General features: G+C 40.7%; 3 protein-coding genes across 11 annotated transcripts in view; 2 read left to right on the top strand and 1 right to left on the bottom strand.

The window, feature by feature from the left end:
• FRY (FRY microtubule binding protein) overlaps positions 1-6,011 on the top strand; it is a 250,388-nt gene extending 244,377 nt beyond the window's left edge. For all 9 annotated transcript variants that reach the window (XM_087756432.1, XM_087756431.1, XM_087756427.1 and 6 more), the window contains 3 exons: positions 1,524-1,634; positions 3,776-3,969; positions 4,563-6,011. In XM_087756432.1, coding sequence (XP_087612558.1) covers positions 1,524-1,634; positions 3,776-3,969; positions 4,563-4,821 — 564 coding nt within the window. In that variant the 3' untranslated portion in view covers positions 4,822-6,011. The remainder of the gene's footprint in view (positions 1-1,523; positions 1,635-3,775; positions 3,970-4,562) is intronic.
• Positions 6,012-8,290: 2,279 nt separating this feature from the next.
• Positions 8,291-10,665, bottom strand: ZAR1L (zygote arrest 1 like). Its single transcript, XM_009476779.2, has 4 exons — positions 9,988-10,665; positions 9,570-9,662; positions 9,349-9,423; positions 8,291-8,933 (listed from the first exon to the last, which is right to left on the bottom strand). Exons 1-4 carry the CDS (start codon positions 10,636-10,638, stop codon positions 8,790-8,792), a joined length of 963 nt encoding a protein of 320 aa, XP_009475054.2. The 5' UTR covers positions 10,639-10,665; the 3' UTR covers positions 8,291-8,789.
• A 2,361-nt stretch (positions 10,666-13,026) lies between these two features.
• Positions 13,027-22,553, top strand: part of BRCA2 (BRCA2 DNA repair associated) — a 41,185-nt gene continuing 31,658 nt past the window's right edge. Inside the window, exons 1-9 of the mRNA XM_087755873.1 lie at positions 13,027-13,143; positions 14,044-14,150; positions 14,930-15,181; positions 17,178-17,283; positions 18,091-18,143; positions 18,248-18,288; positions 18,382-18,493; positions 20,303-20,358; positions 21,293-21,407. Of these exons, the coding sequence (XP_087611999.1) occupies positions 14,072-14,150; positions 14,930-15,181; positions 17,178-17,283; positions 18,091-18,143; positions 18,248-18,288; positions 18,382-18,493; positions 20,303-20,358; positions 21,293-21,407 (814 nt within the window). The 5' untranslated portion in view covers positions 13,027-13,143; positions 14,044-14,071. The remainder of the gene's footprint in view (positions 13,144-14,043; positions 14,151-14,929; positions 15,182-17,177; positions 17,284-18,090; positions 18,144-18,247; positions 18,289-18,381; positions 18,494-20,302; positions 20,359-21,292; positions 21,408-22,553) is intronic.

Raw genomic sequence — 22,553 nt, 5'->3', positions numbered from 1 at the left:
TTCAGCAGGACGAACCCAGCCAGGTTGGTGCCCGCTGGCTTGGCGCTCTCCCCCTGCTCCCGCTCTCCTCCATAAACCTCCTCCAGAAGGAAACTGGCTCTGCCTGGTTGTGGCAGTGCCGTTGGCTGACTGTTCATGGCTGGGTAGGTGGTGTCCACCCTTCCCTGACGAACAAAGCTGAAATTTGCCAAAGAACCTTTCTTTTGACCTCAGCCTTGTCTGGCTGGTACAGAAATTTTGGGAACTGGAACACTAAGGATATGGTTCTAATTTTGGCTTATTAATAAAAACCCTGGCACTTATATATTGAACCATATGTAAACAAACACTTCAGTCAAATTAATGCTTACGATATTTTTAAAGTACTTTTTATTAGCATTTGTGCTGTCAACTGACCCCAATTCAGCAAAGAGTTGAAGTATGTGCTGGTAGCTAAGCATGTATGAAGTGCTTTAAGGAAGCAAAGTCATTAATAGCATCTTCTTCTTTTCTGCCATGTTTGGCATGAAACTCTGCTCTAGTTCCTCCAAGCAAATGGAAAGATCACTGAGCCCACCTTTGGTCATTGTGTCTGTAAGAGAAGACAAATCAAATATGGTTTGAGGTCTGTAAGGCTTTCCTGTCAAAGGGTCAGGAGGCCTCCTGACTTGTACTTGCAGAATTTTCACTTCTTCCATAATTTGCCAAAGATTAAATATTCCTCCCTTCCTCACCATGATCCAGCTGTGGAACTATGAGATTCCCCCTCCTGATAGACACACGGATACCAGGACCATGAGCATATTAACTTGACTTCTCTGGCGGATGTGCCCATTGCATGTTACTTCAATGCGTCTGACACCTGCTCTGCGGTGCTGCGCATTACACTGGAAGAAACAAGTTAATATTCATAGAACAGTATCTACTTAATCTGGGAGAACAAACTGTAGAAGCCAGATGTCCAGAAACTCCATCCATCTGTTGTATGGTTTCTTTAAGACAGTGGAAAATCCATGAGCTGAGGTTTAAGTTGCAGAGCTGGCGTTTCCTCCATCCCAGCCCTGGCTGGATTTATTGCCTCTCTTCCTCTCCCCTCAAAGAAGCAGGGAGGAGCTTTGACCCTCTTGGACAACTGCTTCATGGCTTCTCTCCTGGATTTCCATCCTCTCAGAAGAGGTCTTTGACCATTTCTGAAGTTTTTAAGAGTTTTACGTTCTATGCAGCAAAGTAATTTCCCCTGTATCCTGCCTCTGCTTTCCAGCTGCAAACTGGAGACAGTAAAGCTAACCTATATAAACTGCTTTGAGATTGATGCTGACGTGTGCTACCTGAAAGCTAGCCATCATCATTTTGATTTTCAATGTTGTATATGACTTCCCACAGAAGAAAGAACATTACTTGTTTTCTGAAATAGTATATGATCATACTTAGGTAAAATAATGTTTTTTGAGAACTGAACTATCTCAATGTGTTTTATTAGTTATTAAAAATTATCCCAACTCACTGATCTTTATTAATTATTTCTTCTTCAAATCTTTCCTTAGCAATTGGAACTGTGTCAGAGATTATATAAACTGCATTTCCAGCTGCTGTTGCTTTTTCAGTCCTACTGTAAACTTATCGGACAAGTGCATGAAGTCAGTTCCATGCCAGAGGTATGTAACAAGCTACAAAGTCTTACACTGAAAATGCCACTTTGCTTTCATGTTCTTATTTTTCTTTCTATGGACTTACACCAAAGATTACACTATTTCACCCTGAATATCAGTCTGCAGACAAAACCCTTCAGTACACCAGCATCTGCATTAAAATATAGTCAAGATGCTGTATTTTTTGTAATTGACTGTACTTTCAGAGGCTGGGATTTTTTATACATTCAGTCTTCAAAATTAATTTCAGTCAGTGGTAATGAACTAGAATGATATATGAAATCTTAACTTCACTCACACACTTTCCATGTAGGGAGGGCTCACACTGTGTGAACATCTGGAAGTGATTTATTTTTATTTTAATTGAGGCCTTAATTAGTAGGGAAAATGAGCCGCCTTCACACATACAGAAAATACCCTTTCCCTAGATCGTGACTGATTTTATCTGAACTTTGTGGAGACACTTAGACCAGGAGTGCTTGTTAGCATGACAATAACAAAATAATTTGGTAAATTAATCTTAATATGGATGCAAAATTAAGGGGTTTTTTTCTGGAATAATGTATTGTAATTTCCAGCCATTTAAACTGTCTCTGTTGCACGTGCATTATACTAGAAATGTCTGCATTTTTTGTTTTTGACAAACAGCTATTAAACGGTTTTGCATCCTCTTGTACCTGAGCAAGCAAAGGTGTGTAGTGTAGAACTACTTTCTATTTGGACTGCAAGTGTACTGCCTGATCGTGTTCTCTGGATAAACAATAAAAATCAGTTCAATGTTTCCAGAGAGTATTAAATCTATTTAAAAAATATAATTAACTAAATACCTTAATGTCATCTTTTTAATTCTGTGATTTTTACAAGCTCTCTTCTTTAAACATTTTTGACACAGCACACTATCACTTTTGACCCAAATGGCTTTCTGTTTTTAGATAAATCTATGTGTCTTACTTTAAAAAACACTTCACAAGAACAATACTGTTAGTCAAGTTTATTTTCAGCAATTGCATAAAATATGTAATACTTTGAAATATCTTTGAGGTGATCACTTTAAGTTGAATGATCATCGTTTCAGGAAAGAGAGTAAAATAACTTGCCATTCCATATATATTTTTCTCCTGGTAAGGTGTATATATTTTAAACTATGGAGGGATAGAAGTTATTGGACTTTGCTTGTAGCTGTAAAACATAATTTCAAGCTCTAAAATGTATTTTATTACAGATTCTAGTAGTTTACAGTTTCTGTATAAATGGAAACGGTTTGTTTTATCAGATGTGCTGTAGCAGTACAAGGAGTTTGAATACTTACTGTATCTTAAGAAACTGTTCTGAAGGCTGGCTCACAATGTGACTGGGCTGTTCACTTCTAAGAGAAGATAGGACAGTAGGCATTGAGTCTTAGAGTAGTCTAAATGTTAGAAGTATTTTGTGTTCCTTATAAGAGGATTGATTTCTGTAACTGTATTTCACAGTTACACTTGTGTTAGGTTGTTATAAATAATGCAGCCTATGGAACTGGGGAACAGTAATATGAGGAATAGCTGTTTCACCATAAAATTCGCATTTTTGCTGGGGCTGTAAGCTATTATTTGAAGGAAGTTTCATTGTTAGTTCATGTGACAGTGGTTATTTTCAGCACGTATGAGCATGAAAAGGTAGATCTTTAGAAATGAAGTGTTCACTTACAAATTATTTATGAGTCTTGTGCCATATTAACTTTTCGGCCTGACAGAGGGTTACACAATTCCTGTCCATCTGTTAATCATATCAGATCCTGCATGTGTTTTGCAAATAAATAACAACATCATTGCTAGAAGAAGTATATGTTTTCTTAAACTTTTCCATTATGATATGAAAAAAGTAGCAGGGGTGAAAAATACAAGATTGTTTAGATGTGCTCTTGCATTTTAGCAAGCCAAAAATACAGCATAGGGTTAAAGGAAGCACAAAACTTAAAAATCTGTAGTTTGTGTTTTTCCTACATTGTACCAAGCACGGAGATCAAGAAATGTCCTTGTGTTAAAATGGGGTCTTTTCCATAATGTGTATGTACATCCAATGTAGCAGTAAGAACAGACTTGAAATACGAGTCCCTTTGGTGCCTATGGAGAATGAAAACACCCATCTCATCTCTCTCCTTGGAACAGCTGTTAAATATGTCAAGAGAACTGAGTGAGTTGAAGAAAAATCTTAAGGATGCTACTGCTGCAATCGCAGCTGAGCCTCTGATGACAGAATCGGAGCCCACATTCAATTCTACGGAAGCAGCTATTCAGTCCATGCTGGAGTGTCTGAAAAACAATGAACTTGTTAAAGCCATCCGACAAATAAGGGAATGCAGGCAAGTCTTGCTACATGGCTCATATTAGACTTTCATGTTAATAGAATCATGTGCATTTATTATCTTCCTAACTTTATACTGAATGTAATGTGCTGAGTCAGCATAATAATTTAATATGTTTCAACAAGGTACATGGGGCCATTGATATTACTAACTTTTGCAGGGGTGTGCCACAAGTAACAATACCAAAGCAGTAGTACAAACATCTATGCTTGCAACAATGAGGATGTTTAATTGCATTGCATAGATCAAAAGTACTTCTGTGAGGCTCTTAAGAATCTTTTTATAGAGCTAATTCCTTACAGATGTCTGTCACTGGCATCAGCTAACATTCAGCCCAGTTTCACTTTCACTTATTTGAATGAGTTTTCTTAAGCTTTTTTTGGTTTAGGTAATAGGAATTGCGCTTTTATGTGATTTCTGTGCCTGACACCAGAGTCCGGGTAACAAATGAGTAGCGTAGAACAGTGAGTTGCTCCTGGCTTATAAGCGTGTGCGAGTCAGTTCTCCTTTTAGAGATCTCTATCACCTAGTTTCCATCTGTGCTAATAAACCCATAATGATACGCACATTCTTTTCCTGTTTGATTGCAGGATTTTGTGGCCCAATGATATCTTTGGAAGTAGCTCTGATGATGAAGTCCAGACACTACTGAACATTTACTTCCGGCACCAAACCTTGGGTCAGACGGGCACCTATGCACTGGTGGGCTCCAACCAGAGCCTGACTGAAATCTGTACCAAATTAATGGAACTGAATATAGAGATCCGCGACATGATTCGCAGAGCTCAGAGTTACCGGGTCATCAATACTTTTCTTCCAGACTCCAGCATTTCCGGCACAAGTCTCTGACAGGACTCTTGTGTCCTCTTGCAAGCCGGGAGTGCTGCCCTGTTGGAGTGAGGTGGCTCAATGTCTTCTCAGCCTTACAAAGGTTTGGTCAAACTGTACTCACTCTTGTTACATTTAGGATTTCTTCTAAAAAGATATGGGCTGAACTTCAAACGTGTAGCAATACTGTAAGGACAAAGGTAGCATAGAGCATCCGGGACAACATCCTTTGTTCTCTGTTGCACAAAAATCAGTTAGCATTTCACTGAGCAACTGCAACTCACTACTGAAGAAGTGACTTCCATTGCATACCAAAGCCTACTACACTGAACAATACTTCCTTTATTTTAGGTTGGCAAAAGTGCAATGTTTCCTTCACAAAATAATATTTTTTGTTAAAAAAAAACAAACAACTTGTACATTTTTTCCTTTTTTCTCTTATTTGGTTGAGTGAAAGATGGGCAGAATGAAGCTGGCCACAGAATCTCGCAAACTTGTTGGTCAAAAGCTGAGAGCCTGTATATATGAAACAAATTGTAAATGGACTACAGTTTAATGTACACTGTAATTTGAATATGATTACTGTATCTTAAAACAACGAGCTGCTATGAAGTACATTTCCTAATGTTACTAGGCTACTGTCTCTGAAGGTACTGGATCATATTGCAGAGGTCTGTTCTTAGGCCCCCAAGCATCATGAATGGTCTTGCTAGATTTTCTTTTTTTTTTTAAAGGACCTTGGCTGCTTTTTACTAGAGGGTTGCTTTTATTAATATATTTATACTATTAAAGGATGGTTGATCTACATTAACTTGCCATTTTGTAGGAGAAAGTCCCATCACAGAGTCAAATCTTTTGAACTGTTATGCATGCATATTTTTATTTAATATGAATTTTGAGTATAAAAAGTAAAAATATTAACGTGAAATGCAAGTTCTCATTATAAGTTTCTTTAAAGAGATGTCTTATTTTATTTGTAATGTATATATAAAAGTCATACCTGTATGGTTTTTTCTTACATTTAACTGCCGTCCAGTGTTAAATGTATGCATGTAAATCTGTTGCACATCTGAGACACTTTTATTCTGACAACTGTGTAACTTATTCACTCTGTAAATACACTTACCGTTTTTGTGAAGTAACTTTGGTTGGTATTTGGATCAGTACATCCATTTAACTAAAATATAAAAGTCATATATAATCACAACAGAGTACGTGCTTGTGGCAAAGACTGTGTTCTTGTCTGAATCTATACTGTTGAGGATGGTATCCATGATCAGCTGCCCCCAACAGACATCTTTTTCATCATTTATGGTGTTCATTACACTGAAAGAAACCAGTGAGAAATGTAAGGATTTTTTTGTTGGTCTGTGGTTACAACTCAACCAGGAAGAGCACATTGAGTAAAGCACTTTCATAATTGAAAAAAATCCAAAATGGAGCTGAAAGTTTGTTTCTGTTCAAAATATCAGTAATGGTCCTGTTCGTTCCAGCATTGGGTTTCAGTTGGGTTTCTTCTCATGCTAAGGGTAAAAGAAAAGCTGTCCAGCCTGCCGTATCAGCCCCGGCTCTGAGAATCCAGTAAAGCCCTTTCCCCTTCGTCCCTTTTTCATTTTCAAAACGCTTGCACAATTTTACGTGGATCTTGAAAACCACTTACATTGATGCATAAAAGAGGTGCAATCGACTTCTTTTACAGGTTTTCTGATTTTGCAGTCTACAGAGCTCTGCAGCATAGTTGTAGTTGCAGGACAAAATAGATGCAAGTCAAATCATTTCCAAAAGAAATACCATTCATCACACAGCTATTCTTCTGAGTAAAACAATCCGCAACAGTTAGAGAAGCCTTCAAATTTCAGTTAGCTATTCAGAACTGTAATTGGGGTGGTCTGCAAAAATATTTAATGGTTGGTGAAAGATGACATCTGCTCTATCACGTGGCAAAATTATGGATATTTTACAGATCACAGAAGCACAGGAAAATTCAGGCTGGGGGGGACCTGAGGAGCTCATCTAGTCCAACCTCCACTTTGAAGCAAGGTCAGCCGTGAGATGAGATCAGATTACTCAGGCCTTTATCTTGAAAACATTCAAGGATGGAGAGTGCACAGCCTCCCTGGACAACCTGTTCTACTTGACTGTCCTCATGGTGGAAAAGCTTTTCCGTTATCCAGTCTGAACCTGTCTTGTTTTATCTTACGCATGTTGTCTCTCATCCACCTCCCATGAGCCACATTGAAGGGCCTGGCTCCATCTTTCTTCAATAACCATAACCTGCCAGGCTACTGTTAGTTCCCCCTGAAGTCTTTGCTTTTTCAGACTGAATAAGCCCAGTTCCTTCAATGTCTCCTCACAGAGCAAGTGCTCCAACCCTGTGACCAGCTTGGTGGCCTCCACTGAACTCCTCACAGTTGATCAACATCTCTCTCATATAGAGAGCCCAAAATTGGTTACACTATTCTAGATGTGATCTAGTGAGTGCTGAGTAAAGGGAGACAATCGCTTCCCCTGCTCCGCTGGCTCTGCTGCTGCTGGTACAGCCCAGGATGTTGTTGCTGCCTTTTGCTACCAGGGTCCACTGCTGGCTCCGCACCCAGCTCACGGCCAGCCAAGCCCTGAGGGCACATCCCGATGAGCCGCCCCCCCACCAGGCAGTCCCCTGCCTGCGTTACTGCAAAGGGTTCTCCCCACCCAGGCGCAGGGATTTCCTCTTGTCCCTGCTGAATATCACAAGGCTCCTGTTGGCGCATCCCTCCAGCCAGCTGAGATCCCTCCAAATGGCCGTGCTGTGCTCCGCTGTATTGGCTGGTCCTCCCAGTTTGGCATCACCTGCAAACTTGACACATACACTCTGTTGCCTCTTCCAGGTCACTGGTAAAGATGTTGAACAAGACAGGTCCCAGGATAGACCGCCTGCTGTACTCCACTTGTTACTGTCCTGCAGGTAGAGTACAATCCATTAGCCACTACCTTGAGCAACTCGATTCAATTGGTCCTCCAGAGGTTCCTTCCACTCTAAAGTATTCTATGATTCTTCACAGATAAAACAAAACCCATAAAGTAACGACCTAACTTTCTTAGCATCATTTCTAAACTTCAGGTAGAATAGAATCTAATCAGTATATTCCCAACAAAGCTTCACTGAAGTCCTAGGACAACACAAACTGCCATAACGCCCCACTGTGCTTCTACACCACCAGTACTTTAATTGGGATTCCCCTGACTGCATCTTGTCTCCATGAAAGCGCATTCAGTTAACTCCCGCTATATTTCAGCCACCTACCCTGGAGATACCTTACATGGCTGGAAAGCTTCTGAGGCACAAGCCTGTGTTTGAATCAGGGCACAGAGACTTCTTCTACCTCTTTTGGGACACACTAAATCTAGAGAATCTGTTACATTCCGTCACAGATACCCCTGCTCAAAAGGCTTTTCCCCTCCTTACTTAGAAAACATGTGAAGCTTACACTTTCCCCTCCTATCTTACAGATGTAGTCTTCTGGCATATAGTCTTTGATTATCACACCACTGTGATTTATTTATTTTTTTTTAAATGCATTTGACAGAGGCAGTGAGAAGAAACACTTGGAGATGCATTTACCCCAAACTTCATACACCAGAACATATGCATCTTCCACACTAGTCCAGTTTGAGTGACTGAAGGAAAAACTTGCTATTGCAGTTTTGATCTTAGCATTCCTTCAAGACAGACTAAAACCAAAACCTATTTTCTTTAGGAAATCAAATAGGTTCTGTTTCCTTCCGGATAGACTTTCCTCTTTCATCCCAGCAAGATGAAACTAAGGGGTAACAAACTAGTGCAAACTTTTATTGAACTTCATTCACAGCATATATACAATAAAGTTATATACTTTATAAATAATACAAAAGACTTTATCCATTATCCAATGCCAGGTCAAAAGCCTAGAGTCAAAACATTGCAAGAGACTGACAAAGTGCAAAGCGCAGAACAGAAGAGGGCACGCAGATCAGACAATATATTTGAAGCTGTAGGTGTTATCACAGGACAGCCTCTTGCCTTTGCAGCGGCCACAAAGTTCTTGGCGATGAGGTCTCTTGAGATCAATGTGCCTTTTCTTCTGAGGGCAGGAACAACGAGTCTTTGAACAGGTCTGAAGAAGCAAGACATTTTATTAGTAGCACATCAAAGGTGCTCACTTCATGTTAGACTGACATTTAGTTTTCCTTAATCATAGCAACACATTTGGGCTGATACCCTTAAAAGAGCTGTTGTGGTAAAAACCCCGTGGAGTAAAGCTGTAAGAGCCTTCTCACGTAGAAGCACAAAACCCTACCCTATGTGTAGCTAGGCATAACACCATATGAACAGAAAACAGTTCATGTAAGCCACCTGCAAGAGGAGGGAGTCCTATCCCATTACACCTTTCCCAAATAACGTTTCCTAGTACTTAAATGAAAGCAAGTTCTCTTCCAGATAAAGTCAATATCTAATTCAGCAACTGTAAGCTATTAGATTGTATGACAAACTCTGGCAGTCTTACCAGGACACAGAAATCTGTAACTTACCTGGCACTGGATTGCTTCCACTCGATAGGGATTGAAGCCCTTTTGGCATTTGCGACAGAGCTGCTTAAAGTACACCTGAAAAAAGCAATTTCTCAGTTACTATAGAGACCTACTTGGCATGTTCAGTACAGGTACCTAAATTTGTGCCAAAACATCTGAATCGTCACAGATTTGGTGCCATTCTTACAAGTCTCGGGAGCAAGAAATGACCTGTTAACTACCTTGTTGCTTCCAGAAATGCACCACACATAAGCACTCTCCCATCTGGTCTTGCAGTCTTTACAGTGGAAATAGCCATACTTCTGCTCCAAAAACTGCAGAGAGAAAGTTGACTGAGCAGCCTCCAGCACCAGAACACCACCCAGCCCAGCCCAGCTCCCTCATTACAGCACCTGGTTTCACAGGCAGTAGGCTCCACTGCTGCAAGGGAGACAGAGCTCCCCAGGGACTGATCACCAACCCAGGGCAAAGGGTGCAGCCCTGAGCGGGAAGCCAGGGTGGGGACCACTGTGCCTTTTGCTGCTCAAGAGCAGATTTCTCTCCAGCCTGCTTCACTGTTCACCCCCCACCCTGCTGCCCAGAATGGGCTGCACCAGGTCCCAGCCTCTCCTCAGGCCCCGGTGTCCCAGGGCTGTGCACCTGGAAGGTGGCCCGTCGCCTGGGGGCTGCGGCCTCCTCCTGTGGCATCTCCGCTGTCTCCTCACTTGGCAGAGCAGCTTCTGCCTGGCCCTCCTGCTGCTTTCTGCTGCCATCCTCCACCTTCTGCTCCTCGGGGGTCATTTCCAACACCACCTCCTCCTTCTCCTGGGATCCAGTGGCCTCAGGTAGCGTGAAGAGGCGGCGGTCCGGCACAGGTGAGTAGACAGCGAGGTGCCCATGGGCGCGGAGGGCAGCGGCGTTAAGGGGGCAGCCGAGGGGCAATGTGCGCAGCCCCAGCGAGCACTGCACGGCAGCGTCGGCCCGCAGGTTCACCTGCACGCCCACCTCCTTGGTGTTCACCCGGCACAGCCGCGGCATCAGCCCGGGGCTCACCTGCGACAGCAGGGCCTGGAGCTGGGCCCGTCGGTAGCTGTCCAGGTAGTCAGAGGACATGGGGGTGAGGGGCCTCCCGAGGAAGGGGCTGATGCCACTGCTCTTGCTCTGCTTCCAGCTGGGCTGCTTCACCGCCGGGTCCCCGCTGCGGCTCGGCGTAAGCTTCACCGCCGGGTCGCCGCTGCGGCTCGGCGTGAGGCTGCCCCTGAAGCCCTGGTATGTGCTGAAAGGGGAGTAGATGAAGGCCTCCATGATCATAACCACAGTCAGTGGTTCTGCTTGTCTCTCTTGCCCTGCCTTTATCTTATCTGGAGAGCTGCTGCTAATTGTTGCTAATTGATGGGGAAATTGGCCCCAGCCCAGTGGACTGATTGCAAAGGGAGGGCTGCAGGCCTGCCTTCGCCTCTGCTCCCAGGGCCTTTTCCTGGTGGCTGAGCTGAAACAGGAGCTGGTGTGTTTCCAAGCACACGGTGTGGGAAGCCTGGGCATGCAGACCACGAAGCCCTTCTTGGGCCATTGCATAGGGGATTTTCCTTCCTTGCCTCAGTAAGATCTTTTAGAAGGCCACGGGCTGTATGGAGCTAGCCCGCAGCTATGCCCTGCGCACGCCAGCCGGCTGGCTCTGCTGCTGCAGGCCTTCGTCTGTGAGCGCAGGTAGGAAACGCAGCCACAGGGCTGGGAGCCGCAACAACAAATCCAGGGCTGAATAAAAGCTCAGTTGCTTACACAGCTGTAAAACGGTGGAGATCCTGACAGAGCTGTGTAAGCCCTGAGAAGTAATTGGTGCTCAAAAAGTAGCACACCTCTGCAAGAGCCTGTCAAGGTGCACCGATGTAATTCAGCCATAGTTGGGACAGCCATGGCTTTCCTAGCGAGGGGGACTCTGCTTGCTCACAACTCCTTCTGTTTCCAGTCTGAAAAGAAGGAAAAGGGGGTTTGGGAAACTCACAAAGCCCACATAATGTGGGTACCCCACAGACAACTGAGCAAAGAATGCAGGCAATTACACCCCTTTATCGGTATTGAAAGGCCTGAGCATCCCCGTTGCCTCATTACTTGGGGATGGTCTGCATGCAGCTTTTCTGTCAACTGTATTGGTTTAGGAAAAGATGGAATATACTTCAGTTTGTACAACGCTCCAGAGGGAAAACAGTTATACTGGGAAAAGTGGCTTAATACCTGTATAATGAAATAAATTTTAGCAATACAAGCACTTACGTATTAGACTAATAGTCCTTCTTCCATAATTACATCACCTTAGTTCAATTCTAAGGTAATATAGTTAAAATAGTATAATTAAATCATCCAAACTGTATTTGTGAGTCTTTAGAGACTGCAGAATCCCCAAATCCCTGGACCTGCTGTGATGTGAAATAATTCCTTTGCATGACTCCTCACCAGCTTTATAGAAGTGCTGCATTATAAAATTCAATGGGCCAACAAGACAGGGGCTAGAGAAAAGCTGGTAGGGCTGATGTCTTTAAATGCTCCCAGTGTATTTGAGAAAGATCCTTTCAAGCATCTGAAATAAATCAGTAAGAAACAACATTTTTATGGAACAAAAAGAGGTTGAGATTCAGGAAACAGACGTTCATCATAGTTAAAAGCTCGATGGCTCAAGGCTCCGCGTTAAACTTGGGTTTTCAAAGTACTGTCTGAATCGACTCAAAGCAAAACTAGGGTATCGAGATGACCAAGTTAAAACTTATGACTGCGGTGCGGCTAGCTACAAAAGAGTAAGTTAGGGTACATTGGGAGGGAGATGGAGATTAAATTGGAAACTACATGCCATCATTCAAAACAATGGTGTGGCTTCCTCTGGAATGCTTTGGGAAGAACCAGTTACTTCCCCAGGACACGGCAGGACTAGAAGTTAAAGGAGTTCGTTGGAAGGAGGAGGGACACGGAAAAAATTATTGTGTGAAGAGACACTGAAGGTGGTGACTGATGAGTAAGTAGGTGATGCGATAAAACTGCGTAAAATAAGGACTGGTATGGAGAGTTAGGAATAAACCCCTTTGTAACACACGAGCAGACGAACATCCAGCTAAAACGAAAGATGGCTAACTCAAAATTGGTAATAGGAAGAATTTTCCATCCAATTGGAAGTTATTTTATGGACTCATTGCAGAAGCCAAGAACTTATCAAAGTCAAAATAGGAATATACATGTATGTGGAGTATAATACTATTCTCTTAATTTATAATAATTTCATGTGCTAAGGCCTACAAAACCACCTAACTAAAAAGATGCGGTTGAGACCGCCACAGGAACGGCACTCCATCACAGCACTGCTGCTCACTGTAAGGCATCCGGAGCCTTGTTGTGGGATAGCAGTGTTAACTGCTATTGCACAGTCGGTTGGGGTGTGTCGACCTCGGGTGCGATGCTTCGTCCCTCATGTACGTAGGGACGTGTGACTAAAAGAAGCTGGCTGACGCTTGGCTCAGGACGCTCCCTTCTGTATTGTGAGAAATCAGCCACGGAGGGAAAGCATTCACAGAAGAGACCGCCCTCCCTTTGCCCGCCGCTCTGTCGCCCCGCTGAGGAGAGGCGGTGCCGGCCGTTACACCGCCTCCTTCCCGTGACGTAGGGGCCGGGGAAGGCGGGAACGGCGGATGCTCTCGGTGCGCAGGCGCTCGGGGCTGCGTTGGCGCCAAGCTTTGAACCGGGTGGCGGGGTCTCTGCGGGGGAGGCTGGCCCGCCCGCCCCACGCGTGAGGCGATGCTGCAGCCGCCCTGCCGCCCGAGGGGCCGGAGGGAGGTAAATGCCCCGCGGGTGGCCCGGCCCGCCCCTGGGAGCTGCCCCTTCGCGTGGGGGGCGGCCCTGCACCCCCCGCGGGTCTAACCCCGCCGGGGGAGGGGGGGTGTCCCTCCCGCTGCCGCCCTTCTCCTCACAGCCAGCGCGGGGATTTGCAGTTACCGGGCTGGGGGGTCGGGGCTCGCCCTCAGCCCCGTGCGTGGGGGGTTGCCCGGCAGGAGCTTGCCCTCACGGGAAGCGGCGTGGATAACTCGCTTCGTCTTTTAAAACGTACTTCGGAGGCAGTGCTTAACTTCGCGACTTTCTGTCTTAGGGTAGCCTTTACCCTTTCTTTAAATGGCTGTCTTTCCCGTCGTTTTGGTAAGGCAGTGTGTATACAACAGTAATCAGGTGGGAAGCTGATTTTACAGTGGAAACAATAAATGTGTTAAACACCAAATTTTCTATGGCCATCTCACCTGCTTTTTAATAGAACTGTGAAACTGACAACGGCTGCTCTGCTTGAAAGCAACTTTAAATCAAATTCTTGGCACATAAGTTGTAATGGTTGTAAGAGTTTATATGTAATAGTATATATTCTATCCTAATATATAGTAGTGAGTGTCGATTTTTGATTTATATTTAAAATACCTCAAAAGTGTTCTGCCCATTCCATCTTGATTTTCCTCTTGTATTTGTTGAGTATTTTTATTATCTCTGGTATAATTCCCTATACTCTTCTTGTTTGCTGTCTTCATACCGTGTTCATCATTGTGGCATTTGAACACACACATCACAGTCCTAAAGCTGAACAGGCTGGGTTACCACACAGCTACCAAGAAACGCAGGAAAGCAGGGTTAAGACTTGCAGCCCCATGACATTAGAATAGCACTGTATGAAAGTGTTTTCTTATTTCTTCTCAGGTTTTTCAACAACTCTTCCAGTAATGTTATGGATCAGAAAATGGCTTACAAACCTATGGAAAGACCAACTTTCTTTGAAATGTTTAAGGCACATTGCAGTGAATCAGGTACACCTTGTCTACAGTAAATAACTTTTATTAGGGTTGCTTTCTGGACGTTGCTATTTTATACACATCTGCTGTACGCTATGTATATTCCATATAAAAGTGTTATGCAGCTTTTTAGCAGCTCTGCCCCAAATCTGTATTCACCAATATCTACCTTTTTTTTAATAGCTATGTAAATTTTATTTGTAGGTTTTTTTCACAGTGTGTGCTCAGTTATTTTTTGTACTTGTTTTTTAGCTGTGGCTTCCTTATATACTCGCATGCATGCCAGTTTTACTCTTTTGCCAAATGCGCCTGTAATCATATGATTTATTAATGTTAAAAGGATATAAAGGATATAGTAAAATAAGAGATAAACTAAAAGCCAGATGTATACTTCTAATTTTAAGCAAACTAGATATTTATCTGCTCTCTGACTGGTTTTGTTAATGGTCTGAGAATTTGGGCAGCATTCTTGTATACTTTGTGGGTATTAAGAGTTCAAAGCTATCTAGAAACAAAATAAACATTAGTATGAGAATGGAAGGAGCAATGCATTTTACTGCTAGTATTAAATGCCTAATGTGTTTTCACATCCTGCATGGAGCATTAATTTTGTATTAATTTACAACTAATTATGGTCTTCTCTTCCATGTATCATCTATAGAATGAAGACTTCTATTTTATGTGCTGGTTTAATAACACATGAGCTCATACTTGTCATGTGTTATCTGCATGCCATTTGGCAGGTTTCTTTTTTTTTTTTTAATATGTGGTTTTCTGTATGTTTTTCTTCATAGACTTAGGACCTATCAGTCTCAACTGGTTTGAAGAACTCAGTGCAGAAGCACCCTCATATGAGCCTAAATTGTTAGGAGAACTTGATGGTCCCATTGGCTGGCTTGATCAAACATCTTTTAAAACTCCGAGGGCAAAACCCTCCACATACAGTCAGCTGGCATCAACTCCACCGATTTTTAAAGAAGAAAATATGACATTGCCACCTTATTCTTCTCCTGGAGAAGAACTGGATCAGAAAAAAACAGGAGCAAGTGAGTAATTTATTTTTTTTTAACTTTTTGTTGTGGTAGCTGATAATTATTAATGTAATAGATAATGCTACTGCAGAAATTGTATGAGTAAAAAGGTTATCTTAGGCTTCTGAAGATCACCTATAAAAATGCAGACTTAATCTTAATAATGAATTCAGCCTTGCAATAAACTGGTAATGTACATGCAAATTTCCCTGTAGAAAAGATATTGCCCTAGTCCTAATACTGTAAATACTGTTAATATAAGGAGCATATGAGCTTATTAGTGTAACCTGGTGACTGAGAATCAGTGAATTTTTGTACTGGTCTGATTTTTGTTTTATCCAAAATCTCTGAAAATCTTTTCAAGAGAGAGAATGATGCTTATCATGCTGAAGTATGAGGCGATTTGTAGGGCACTTTCTTAAAAAGATTTCAAAGCCCTAAGCTCTTTGAGTTAGTAAAACTGTAAGTCATGGAAAGAAGTTAGGCTTTTCAATTTGGAGACAAGGAGTTCTACTACTTTTATGAGGTACTTCTCACTACATTATTTCCAAATCCCAAGTACATCGTGAAAGTACATGTCACTCTGCTCCTTTTTGATGTACCTGCAAGCCATAGTACCCATCCGCCTTGGACAGAAAGAAGAATCTTTTCTGTGGAGAATGTATGCAGGATTGCATATAAGAATCTTTTCAATGGACGAATATCTAACCCTGTTCCTGCAATATCTGATTTTGTACATTTACTGTGTCTGTGCCCTCCTGACAGTAAGAGCTCTTCTAAACAGGCTACAGAGGAACACAAGACTCCCTTTGTTATCATAATTGTTCCTAGATCCCAAAGCAAAGTCTTTAAAGGTGTAGAACTCTGTTACTGTTCAAATATGCTTTATAACATTGCTTCCATAGAATATTGCTACCCTGTTCATTTCTTTTAAGTTTATATTCTCAGCTGAGAACACGTTTCTTCTAAATTTAGCTATTTGGACTTTTACAGTGTTAAGTCCCTAGTGAATTCTTGGTAGCATTTCATAAATTGCAAACAAAGGAACCTTGTGATTCTTCAGTTTCAAAATGTTTACTTTTGCTCTGTGCTTGTGCATGCAGACATTTGTATACACTCCGTAAGGAAGGGAAGATGACTGTTACCAAAGTTTCTATAGTTACTTGTGGCTGGCCTGAGATTGTTTTCTCCTGGTTTTCTTGGTTAGAGCCAGCTGGCTCGTGTACCTAGTTTTACTTCTTGTGAAAACAAGAGCATGGATGGAAGCTGATGAATTTCACCTTGGTATGGTACTGGGATGCAGCCGTGCTGTGCATAAGCAGAGAGAAATGCAGAAGCCTAGGTCTAATTTCTGATATGGAAGTTGTTTGGAAATTTCTGAGTGGAATTCTTTTGAGTAGTTGCTTGTTCATGCGAGGGGCTCACTGTTCAGAGGATTCTGCTGCTTCGGTGGGTGCACCCTTTCTCTTTTGCCTGGAGATGCATAGCATATAAATAGCTACTGCTACCAGTGACAGTGCCTCCGCTAACAGTTTCAGAAATAATTTTTGCTTTATGCTGCTTACTCAAATCAAGAAATGTATGTCTTAAGTAAATTTGAGGGAAACCTGGTATAAATGCACGTTTGCACGTATTGAGTTTCTCCTAAGAATAACTTATGCAATTACAAGAAAGGCACAACGCAGTATACTAAAACTGAAATGGAATATGTGACTTGAATAATATCAAGAAAAATCTACTGAAACACGTATATATCAAGTGAATAAAGTGACATAATGAGTTATTTTGGGCTGTGCATTTGAAATGTGTTTAGCATTGTTTGGGTATAGAATTTGAACATGTTCAAAACACCAGAGAAAGTAGTGTTGGTTTTTTTGGTGGGGTTTTTTTTTCAGACTAAAAATCAGACATCGCATAATTGTTTTTTTAAAGTTTATCTTTAAACTTCAAAATTTAAACTCTTATTTGTAGCTTTGCAAGGCTGTGTTGATTATTATATTCTGTGTTGTAGGCAGAGAGAATTTGATAAGCCCAAGTATCACAAGAAGAAAAATAGATCAAGAAAATGAAATACTTGCTTCTCCTCCTGGTACCTGTCGCAACTGCCTTGCCACTAGGTATGCTAAAAATGACAACACAAATATAAAATAAACTGGATTTTAAGCAAAAGGCAATATTAAACCCACCATATTTGACTGGTAGACTTTTTCAGAGCAGTGAATAATCTTGTATGTCTGGTATGTTTATGATACTTGTAGGTTGCCAAGTGAATTGAAAGTAAAATACTAGCTAATTTTGAAAATGTCCTTGCTTTTAGGTGTTCTTCCTTTCTATTTTTCTACTCCGTCACAGCTGGCATATGGCATTTGTTGACATTATTTCAGCTTCCCAAATCCCCAACATCCAGTGCAAGAAAGAGTAGTAGTGATGTATCACGTGCTTCTCAAGTAGTAATTTGTAAAGCTATTTATAATATTTACTGAGACTTTTTTAGTAATAGCCTTGATTTCTACATTTCAATGTATATATTTCAGATAAATCTGATCAAAGTACTTAGGTTGATTATAAGAACAGTTAAACTAATTATTTAATTAAAATCAATTAAGCCAGTTTCTGTAGTTTCATACAGCATATTAAGAAATGCATGGTTAAATTGAAATCTATTAAACTATTTGTCAGACAAATCATAACTGAAAATTACCATTTCACAAAAGAAGCATTTTACATTTACTAATAAACTTATGGTAAGGTTTAAAATACTGACTGATGGTTAGGAGAAATCTACATTTTATTTAGGGAAATAGCCATGATTGCAAAGAAAGAAAATAATGGAGCCAGTAATATATGTAATGTCTGAAATATTTACTTATTTTGAGAAATTGAGAAGTGAAATTAATATTTTTTTATTTGGTTTTGTTTTGCAGTCCAACTATTTTAAGAAATACTTACAGAACACCTCAGAGAAGTAATATGCCTGGTTTGTATTTTCACTTCTTGGTTTTACAAAATATCTGATATCTGTTGGTATAATCCTTATGTCTTAGGTATTACTTAATGTCCTTATTATATACTGTATTTTAGGACCATATGGAAGCTTGTTTTGCACACCAAAACTTCTGGAGGTAAATACTTTATTCCTGCATTTTGTTTTCTTTTTCCTGAGTAGTATATTTAGAATTCTGCATAGAAATAATACTTGTTAAATATATTTTTAGGTCAGAACTCCAAAACGTATTTCTGAAAGTCTGGGAGCAGAAGTGGATCCAGATATGTCCTGGTCAAGTTCTTTAGCCACGCCTCCTACACTTGGTGCAACAGTGATAATAGGTATTTCTAAAAATGAACAGTTGCTAAGGGTTAAAAACTTCTGGTTTTGACACTGGAAGTTTACTTAGTGTCAACTGCTTTTTATTTTTTTTTTAATTAAAAAGGACAAAACTCTTGCAGTGATACTTAGTGGTTGACTTTAAATAATACAGCCCTAAAAGGAAGAAATGAAATTAAATGTGTCATTGCTTTTCAAAAGTTTTCTTCCTTTGTATAAGGGATTAGGGAATATAAATTTAGAAATAACATAGCAAAGCATAGAAAGAGGATTAAATAATGATTGCTTATATTTATACTATCACAAAACTAGATACTGTTAGGTTAAGTCATGTGAGTATGTTTATGAAGTCTAAGGGGGTAGCCTGTTGAGGAAACTTTCCAGCAGCAGTGCTGGCTTCAGCATTTTTAAGCCCTCTCACTGTGCCCACTGCCATATTGATGCAGTGAGGCAGACTGAGGTACTGATCCAATTGAAGACCGTATTTCCTGGGTTATTTGGACAGGGCAATTCCTGGACCTCATTTACTGCACAGCTCCACAAACAGCTGTGCCAGCATAACTAAGGATGAGAATGAGTGAGTGATGACTGTTTAAGTGGCACTAATAGTGATGCTAAACATCAAGCCTCAACCTAAGGTGTTGCTGTAAGTGGGATTTCTTTGGCATATGATAAGCAAAATGAAATTTGACTTTGATTTGTTGATGAAAACTTGAGAAAATGGGAAAACCTGGATGTCTGCATATCTCCTGACATTGCTCTTTTTAATGTCGTTAAACTGTCACTGTACAAAGCATATAGAGCATGTAAGCATACTAAGAATGCATGCAAGAATTGGGAATCTCCTCATGCAAGAATTGGTCAGGGCACCAAGCCTGTCAAAGTTCAAGGAGCGTCTGGACGATGCTCTTAGTCATGTGGTTTAGTTTTGGGTAGCCCTGCGAGGAGCAGGGAGTTGGACTCGATGATCCTTACAGGTCCCTTCCAACTTGAGATATTCTGTGATTCTGTGATTCCTCCGTTGGCAGGGAGGGGGTGGTACTCTTCACAAGGTTGAATTCACTGAGTTGTGCTGGTTTGGGTGTTCATTGGTTCAGAATGATGTGACTTGAAAAGGAAGGCTGGGGAAAGTGCCCGTAGCTTAATGATGTTGTTCTGGGAGATGAGTTGTGGTCTGAGCTCTCCTCATTCTCCCACTTCCTGGAGGAGCCTAGTATTTTATAGTAGTGATGCCCCCACTCCCTGCCAGCTGTCACCTGTAAAAGGAAAGAGTGAGTCATTTGGCTGTTACATGGAACTTAGATGCCATGTCTATGAAACATGTTATTTGAATATATTGCTCTTTAGGCATCTTAAAAATAGGGTTCGCTTTCTCCTTTTGTAATGTAGGTGAAAAGATACTGCTGCTCTTGTGGGAGGAAATGGAAAAAAACAAATTCCTGACATAGGCTTGAAGATCTCATCCAGATCCTTTGACAGAAAAAATTAGAGAGTAGTGCTATGAATAACTGCTGGAAAGGGGATTGGCGGTGATGGTGGGCTCAGAGGTCTGCCTACATAGCAGCAACTACAACCCATGATTTAGGGTGGTTTATGCTGTTGTGAAACTGCATTTGTACACTGTCCCTCAGCCTCACCTGTAGGACTTTTTAGTTAGAACTTTTGGTTAGTTTTTAGTAGCTTTTATTTACAGATTACAGTTGCATTTAAAATAATACAAAGAAAATCCTCCCAAAACACAACCATGTTTGAACTCACTCAGCAAATTGCTTAGGAGCAAATGAATTGACTTGTCTGTCTTTCTTCTAAAGCTAGAGAGAATGATTCTATTTCTGGAGCAAAGCAACAGGATGAAAGAGCTGAGATAGTAAGTAGTTTTAAGAGCTATGCTGTTCTTTAATTTCAGTTAAGCTGTTTAGTTATATGTACATTCCTTGAGCCAAGACTAAGAAATTCTGTCATTTTCATTCTAGGCCCTCCTATCTGGCTATTTTTAAAAGTTACTGTTCACAAAACTAAACTTGCAAAGCCTGGCTGTAGACTGTATTTTCACAAATAACCCCCTTTGAGGAACATTTTTGCTGTGCTTTTTTAAAAAAAAAAAAATCACTTGGATTCAGCAGCAGTGGGAGTTATTCAAAGAGAAATCAAACCTAGGAATTGCAATATGTTATTTATCTGAGGCTTTGTTTGTTTATGTGTTTTTCTTCCTCTTCTGTCAAAGTTTTGGGAGTTACTGTTTGGCTTATATAGTCTAATAACTTCTTATGCTCAACCACTATACCAAGAGTTGAAATTGAGTATTAATTTCAGACCTTTGATATTGGTAGGAAAGGGAAAGTTCCTGCAAAATTGTAATTTTACTCTGTGTATATGGAAGCTGAATGATTATTCAGACTGAAAACCGAGGATGGTGCTAATAGGATTCAATTCCAAATTTACGTTTGATTCTTAACTACCTGAAACTTCACAGTTAACAAACCGTTACAAGTTAAAATAAGCAAAACGTCTTTCTCCTTCCTCATATCTCCTTTGTTGCTTTTTGAGAGGCTTGTTTATAGTAAACTGATGAACCATTCACTGCCCTTAAATTGATCATAGAATGGAACCTGCTTTGCATTGAAAATAGGGGTTATCTCCTTATTTATTTTCAAGTGTACCTGTGAAAGTGCTACCTTTCATTTTAAGAGATGCAGAATTACTCAGATACTGCAGTAAATGTTTAGAGTTGCTTACTTTACTGTGAAAGTGACACTTACTGATATGTAATGTATAAAACAGCTTATGTCTTTGGTTTACAGATTTTGCACAACTTTTTTTCCAACCATGATAAATGTCCTGAGACAAGTGATACAAGTATGCTGTCCGTAGCAGAGACAGTAAAGCTAAATGCTGAAGATGACATCAAAGATTTTGGTATGCATTGATGCTTTACTACAGAGTATACTGTGAAGCAAGACTGAGGGTAGTTACCCTGAGCTGATCTTATGGCTTATTTCCTCTGCCAGCTGTGTACTCGTAACTTCCTGAATTGATTCAACTTTGTAAAACTAATCTGGCCTTAAAAAAAGCAATCAGTTTCTGTTGAGTCAGTGAATTAAATCAGGTTACCATGCCTCTGGATGACAATCAGATTAGTACTGGTGTAAGTGAAGGTGTGAGACTGTACAGGAGAGCTGAGAGAGAAAAATGGTGCAGGCTCAAGGGGGAGCAAGACTACTACTTCTAGGTATTGAACAGGTTTAGCTTTATCGTGAAGTTTCACCCCAATACTCATTATTCTGTGGTGAGCTTGTTTTTTAATGTTGCTATATCCTTTCTTCATTTACTTCACCTATTAGTAGTTCAAAACGGGACAAATCCTTTAGGAAAAGGAAATGTTTGGGGTTTTTTTAATGAATGCAGAAAAGACTCAGCCGAGGGAGAAAAAAAAATTTTATTCTAGGTTCTTAGATCATGTTAGTGAAAAAGTGAAAAATGTACACTTTAATGTGAGCTTTTTTGTTTTTGTTGAGAAATGATGGCAGAAGGGAAGAATATTAAGAGAAATTTGTTCAGCAAGCACACGTGTTAAAAGGGACTATAGACACGGGCTAGACAGGATGATATATCCTTAGGATTGTTTGTCTCCTTATCTGAATTGACTGGACTGCCCTAAAAATAGTGTTTGTACATGGTACATGTAAGGATTGTGAAAGAATCAGTTTAGAATTTGACGAGGAGGGCTGAGAATGCTGGGGTCAGGAAGCATTGTTGCTTGCAGAGCGATATATACTGCTATTTTTGTATTGTAAGTTCAAACACGCTGAGAAGAAAAAATGTAGTTGGTAGTACACATATTCAAGCAATCTGTAGCCAGTAAAATGCTTTTAGAAATGAAGGACAAATTAATGTCCTGTGCTGTGTTCCAAAATGGCTTATTACATCCCATACTACATTAGAGAAGGCTAGTTAAAACAATGTCTGAGTAAAAATAAGAGGAGGAAGAAACATGTTGGGGTTTTTTTTAAGTACAAAATGACTTTTGCAAATGTCTCTTCCCCCTCTTCTGTTTTCCCCTTT

The sequence above is a fragment of the Nipponia nippon genome, unplaced genomic scaffold, assembly GCF_047370975.1.
Source record: "Nipponia nippon isolate SJK-2023a ecotype South Korea unplaced genomic scaffold, ASM4737097v1 scaffold_2, whole genome shotgun sequence".
Lineage (NCBI taxonomy): Eukaryota > Metazoa > Chordata > Aves > Pelecaniformes > Threskiornithidae > Nipponia > Nipponia nippon.
Note: the sequence above shows the minus strand (reverse complement) of the source record. Positions and strands in the feature narration are given on the sequence as shown.